Source organism: Amia ocellicauda, chromosome 10, assembly GCF_036373705.1.
Source record: "Amia ocellicauda isolate fAmiCal2 chromosome 10, fAmiCal2.hap1, whole genome shotgun sequence".
In the NCBI taxonomy this organism is placed as follows: Eukaryota; Metazoa; Chordata; class Actinopteri; order Amiiformes; family Amiidae; genus Amia; species Amia ocellicauda.
Window position 1 is genome coordinate 20,525,237 of NC_089859.1, and position 6,578 is coordinate 20,531,814.

Genomic DNA, 6,578 nt, shown 5'->3' on the forward strand with positions numbered 1-6,578 from the left:
TGGTATCGGTGAGGGGCCACGGAGCCCAGCCAGGCCACGAGACAGGCATCCGGGGGGAAAATGTGCAGTTCATACTGTAACAAAGCCCTGACACTTTCCCAGCCATTCATACTGGATCCATTGCCACACTTCATACACGGTTTATAGTTTTCACTAGGTTCCCTTCTGATAGGCATGAGAAGTTAACCCCCCGTGCTCTCGGCCCTGCAGGCGCTGAGCTCTCTGGACGAGGATGACCCCAATATCCTGCTGGCCATCCAGCTCTCCCTGCAGGAGTCGGGGCTGGCGGGGCTGGGGGAGGGGCCGGACTTCCTGAGCGGCGAGGCATCCCTGGGGGCGATCGGCACCTCACTGCCCTCCCGCCTGGACCCGGCCCCGCGCGGCGTGGAGGTGCCTCGCACGGCGCTGAGCAGCTCGGAGCTGCTGGAGCTGGGGGACAGCCTGATGCGCCTGGGCAGCATGGGCAGCCCCTACGGCCCCGAGCACTTCGAGAGCCTGGGCCTGCCCCTACTGGGGGAGCCAGTGGGCGGTGGGGGGGTCTTCTCCTCCTCCAGTGACACCGACTCGGCCGGCCACGACCCCGCGCTCAACGCCAACCTGCTGGGCAACATCATGGCCTGGTTCCACGACATGAACCCCCAGAGCATTGCGCTCATCCCCTCCGCCGCCTCCGATGCCGACCTGGCCGCCCTGCCACTCAGCCTCGCCGAGGAGCCCCTGCCAGCCCCCGTCACCGAGACCCCGCCCCAGGCCGAGGAAGAGCAGCCCCTGCCCGCCCCGCCCAGCGAACACTCTGAGCCAGGCCTGGCGGAGGGAGAGAGTGGCGCCCAGACCCCCACCGCGGCCCCTGAGCCGCAGCCAGAGGGTGGGGAAGCACCCTGTAGCGCGAACCTGGCTCTCCACACAGACACGGCACATTGCAGCTCTGACGCCCCCCTCCAGCCTGGCCCCGTGGCCCACGAGTGGGAGGAGCAAGTGCACCTGGTCTGAGACCTGGCAGACAGATGACATGTAGCCGACCTGTAAAGCAAACAAACCACTCTTGATTGGGGCAATTAGCAGCTGTGGCAGCAATTCTCCTAATTCCTCTTCTGTTTCTTTCTTTTTTTAATTGTTGCCGTAGCGCTGTGGAGAGTTTGTTTTGTTTCTTTTTTCTTCTGTAGGACTTTGTAGAGAAGGGAAGGAATTTGATGTTGAATTTGCAGGATTTCCCTGTTTAGAGATGACAACAGAAATAGATAAAATGAGTAGTTGAGAAGGTGGAGAGAGTTTCCTCTCTGTATCCATCGGCACGTTACCTGGTCTGTCCCTGAGCAAAGGACCACCGTAATGGATACACGTCACCTTTATCAGGTGCTACACCTAAAACATGCATCTGTAGGAAAATTAATAACTAATACAATGAACTCACAGTTTGGGAAGTTTGCTCTATTCTCAAACGTGTGATAGTTTAGAATATGACAAGATATATATCAATGTGCTTTTTAAATTTTGTAATCATAAACACTGTTGCGGCACTCCTCTCCTGTCCCGTGTCATCGTCCGTGAGGCTGCGGTGCGAGCCGCTCAAGGGGCCCGTAGCCCCCCCACGCGCGCGAGAGCAGACGCTGCTGCCCAAAAGGAGGTGGTGTTGCGCTGATGTCCAGGGAACCGGCCGGCAAGGACTGGTCTCAGCTGCCTATTTTTGTGCCAACAGGTGCCAAACTGTAATGGGTTGAAGCATTCTCCAGTAGGTTAATCACATGCTAATTGTGCCTGCACTGCTATGAACCAATCGGACTAGCTGATAGTTGGGTTTGTTCTCTGCGTTTGTTTTCCTCCCATGAACCCATGCATAGATTATGACTTGCAACCAGTGATTAAAACTCGATTCAAAAGAATAATGCAAAGCTGTTCTCTCAGCTCTATTATTTTCTTTTTAGAAAAAACAACAATCAAAGCTGCTGATATAAACAATTGAAAGTAGGCATGAAAGCAAATGATGCACTAGCAAACGAGACACTTTATTAGAAGTGCAATCAGAATTATTACCCCCCCGTGCAATGTAAGCACTGTAAAACGCCACTGGTGATCGAAGAAATCGCAGGAGCTCCGGCAGCAACCTGGGCTCTGCAGCTCCGTCAGGCTGCGGGGGGACAACAGTTCTTCTACACAATCCATATTGCCGTGCCTTCATGTGAACCTGTTTTTATTTATTGCCACAAGTCATGAATACTTCGTAACGCATGTGTACAGGACAGCAGTTTAAGTGGTATATTCATTAATCAAAGTGTCCAAATTATAGATACCAATTTTAAAGTAGTGTGTGTGTGTGTGTGTGTATATATATATATATATACACACACTCACACACATTCATTCTAGGTCTCTTCAGCCTGTTCAGGCAGTTTAAGATTTGTCTTTATGCATTGAATAAAGCATACAATTTTTACATGAATATAGCCAAATGCATTGTGTGGTCATTGTTGGTTAACTCTGTAACATTTCATTTAAGAAAATATATAACATTGTTTTTGTTAATTTTTCTGTTTAATTTGTGTTTTGGTTGAGGCATGCACAGTCTGACCGAGGGCTGATGTTGCAAGAAGTAGCAGAGAAGTACAGATCTTTAGACGTAGCAGAGGAGGGGTCAGGGTGAGCTCGGGGGAAGTGCAGAGATTACCGCACACAGTTAACAACACTAGGAAGCAGGACACCTTTAAAAAAACTAAATGACTTGCTATGATTTCTTTGAAATTGAATGTCCCTCACAACTTCATGGAAAATGTAGCTTCAAAAACAATATTGAACACTGAAAATGAATTGGACATTTTTTATTTGTTTTGTTTACAACAATAACACGAAGAGACCTAAATCGTTGGAAGGTCTTCTGAGAATTTTACTTTTTCAATTGGTCTCTCCCAAATTGGTGTGTGACTGTACTGAACTAATTGTAATCTGATCAATAGAACAGTTACCAAGCTGATATGTATCACGTTTAAATTTGTCTTGCAGAAGTAACGCTGTGTCAGAGTGGTGTATATGGAGTAAGTGAACTTTGTGGGACTCTTGTTTTGTAGATCGAGTTGTGGAGTTTAACGATTGTCCTCTTCTGTGTTACAGTATGCTGTGCATGAAAAAAGGTCATACTACATTCGATTTGTATTTTCTTGGTACTGAATTTTAAAATCTGTCATGGTAAATGACTTTAAGAATTGGCAAACTTATTTTGTAACCCAGTGAAATTTTATATTGTAAAAAGCAACTTAACCTTGAAATGCTATTTGCACTTTCATAGTCTATACTTGATACATTCCCAGTTTATATGGAAATATGTAATGTTTGATGTCTGGCCAATTAATGAAAGTATCAGTTAAGTTTTACTCTAAATAAAATTGTGTAAAACTTGCATTGAGTGTTTTCATTTTATTTCTTTTCTAAATGACTCAACACACATTTTTTCTCCGGTTGATATATTTTAATTAGAATCACAAATGCTTCTATAAATTGCAGTGTGACTTGACGGTTTAAAATGTGTATCATTCATTTGCCATTAACAGAAATGCATTCAAATCTGGTTATTATACCGTTTTTTAAAATATGGTTATGGTCTTTCTCTGGGTTTTTTAACTAGTGCATCTCATACTGTTCAACATGGCCAGATTCTGTGTTTTTTACAGTTTGATTTAGGCGAGGCCTATGTAAATGACATCATTGAGATAAACGCATTAAGATGCCCTGCACCTGTAAAACTCAATGGTTCACACATTTCCCTACGTGCTCTGCGTACCTTCCTGGTAAAATTATGTATTTCGGTTGTGGTTATTCTTCTTTAAGAAGAAGAATTCTCCCCCTCACTATAGTTTTACAATTTTTTTAAACTAATATTCAAGTTTTTTTTTTTTCTCATATATTTTACTGACCTAATTAAACTATTTTATAACCACTGCAAAATTGACTGGATTGCAGACTCAGAGTGGCTGAGAAACAATACTTAGATGTGATGATGTAAATATTATTATTAATAACAATAATAATAATAATAATAATAATAATAATAATAACAACAACAACTGCACTTTATCATTGACCTGGGTAAAGAGGATTGTTAAGAATGAGCATATTTTAGTAATAACCATAGTAGTAACTTGTCCTTCTTCAATTGAACTTTGTATTGATTTGTATGACTGCACTTTATTGCTCATGTAAACTATCATAATAATGAATAATATGAATAATAAATAATAGTTTAATCTGGCTTAATTTGGCCCTTCTGAAGGCATCCCACTCGCTCACCGAACCTTTCATTTGAGTCCCTTGAGTAGAACTTAGTTTGTCTGATTGATTGTTGTTAGTTTGGGCCATAAAGGCTTTCAGTTGACATACAATACTGCGGACTTCAATACATTTTAAATGGCATTATCTGCAGAAAGTACAGATTTTTTTCCTAATTGCCTAATATTAGGAACTAGAGATCTTCATGGGTGAAATACAAAATTATATAATTACCAGACACATCAACTGTCTCAAAGTCAGCCATCATATGATACTATTATACTTTCTATTATAGTTTCTAACTATATTTTCTTGAGTATAAAATATTATATATATTGAGTGGATTCCTAGGCAGGGATGTGAAACAGTGTTTTTAAATATGAGCCCCCAAATAGTTGGTTTAAATACAGAATACATGTTATAGATTTATTGTAAGTATAAGAACAATGGATGACATTAGATGGTTATTGGGTACTATAAATTAGGTTAATATGCACTTTGGTGAATGTTTTGATAGAACAAAATGTATAGTTACGTATTCTTAATTGTTACATCTGTGTGTAATCTCTGCCAAGTGCTTTACTTGTGTCAGTAGATCCAGGATGAGATACTTCTCACCAGTTTCCTCACCAGGGGGAGCTATTTTACCATCTTGCAGCTGCTAGAATACAATCATTGTGTCCAACTCAACCATATTGCGCCAAGGGGCTCTCAGTGTATTCATAAGAGTCAGCACTTTCAAACAACAACAGAACAAACTTTCAATGCACCTTCTTTTAACAGCATTGCTCTGGGACCTGACATGCAGAGGGATCAGATGGTGTGTCATGATGTTGTCCAAGATTGGCTGGACAACATCCCAGTTCTCTTGAGGGCCTCTGAAGACCTCCCCCCCTACCTGCCACACAAACAATGATATCTGCCTCAGAGGTGAGATACACTGACCAGCAGTTTAACACGAGGGGGAGTGTAGGTGAACATCAACTGGCTCTTCCCTTGTTTCTCAGATTAATGGTTCTCTCTTATTTTAATACATTGTTACAAGTTAATTATTCAATTTCATTTCAGCTGCAGGGTAGCTGCTCTGAGACGTCAGGTGTAACTCAGGACAAGACTGGCCAGGAGGCGACCCGGGAGCTCCCCAGTGAGCCTCAGCTGAGCTCCTTTGCCAAACTGGTGGGTCCTCAACAGACCCAGAACAGAGACTTAATTCCTCACACTGTAATGCAACACACCAAAAAGAAATACAGAGTAGTGTCGCCTGTACAGTGTTTTTGTTCTACACAGTTGAGCTTGGGTAGTAATTCAGAACCTTTCTGAAATGTTCACGTCTGTTCTAGAAATACTTTTGTCTTGATGTAGTTATTTATGTACTCCGACAACCCTGCTGTTATTTAGTGCGATCATGAAGAGCTAATGATGAGATGACACAGTTGTGTGTGTGCTGTACTGTTATTCACTGTGAGTTGTGGGTTAAGCTCTTGTTTGGGCAGGGTCATGACCGCGTGGCTCAGCCTGTGGATGTCATCTCGGGCCAGCGGCACTGACAGCCACCCCAGACCTGAGCTCAGCCCACTGTTTCAGGTACAGCCCTGCCTTTGCTTACATTCTGCTCGCCTGCAGAAATAATGTATTTGTTCACTAATTAAAACTGCCAATGCAATTTATGGGTTTGCTTGTACTTATCCAGTTATCCCCCCCAAGAAAGCTATAAACATAGATAATAGAAACAAGCAATATTATCTTTTGATATATTGTATCGTTATCCTTTGAAGTTCATAATCACAAAACACTATCGTTAGAGTTGATCTGAGATCAGGGCCACCAGAGGGAGCGAATGAGACTGTAGGAGGAGAGCAGAGAGAGAGTGAGTAAAGGGTCAGAAGAGGAGAAGAGAGAGAGTCAGAGAGCTCAGAGAACGAAAGCTGGATCATCAGCCCAGGTCCTGATTTGAGCTTCTTCTGGATCTTTATTTTCTCTTAATCTTATAATTTCCCCACACTCTCTCTCTCTCTCTCTCTCTCTCACACACACACACACAAGTGGAAGTGGGAGTGGGGTATGAAGGATGAAGGAGTTAGAAGGTGGAGGAGAAAACTAAGATTATGAGCGAACAAACTGGCTAATGAACTTCTGACTGACACCTCTTTAGAAAGAATTTCAAATCAATGAGATGTTTGTGTATTATATTCTAATTCAATTCAAAACTAAAAGCAAATATTCAAAAGAAAAACATTGATTCTCTGCTCACATCATATGCTATGCATCGTTTATATGTCGGTTTATGTGTGTGGGGGGGAGTTGGTTCCTAGACTCGGTAAGAA

General features: G+C 42.9%; 1 protein-coding gene across 4 annotated transcripts in view; it reads left to right on the plus strand.

The window, feature by feature from the left end:
* The window catches only part of LOC136760170 (ankyrin repeat and IBR domain-containing protein 1), a 38,554-nt gene extending 35,166 nt beyond the window's left edge, over window positions 1–3,388 (plus strand). For all 4 annotated transcript variants that reach the window (XM_066715458.1, XM_066715460.1, XM_066715459.1 and 1 more), the window contains one exon: window positions 211–3,388. In XM_066715458.1, coding sequence (XP_066571555.1) covers window positions 211–990 — 780 coding nt within the window. In that variant the 3' untranslated portion in view covers window positions 991–3,388. The remainder of the gene's footprint in view (window positions 1–210) is intronic.
* Window positions 3,389–6,578: the final 3,190 nt, after the last annotated feature.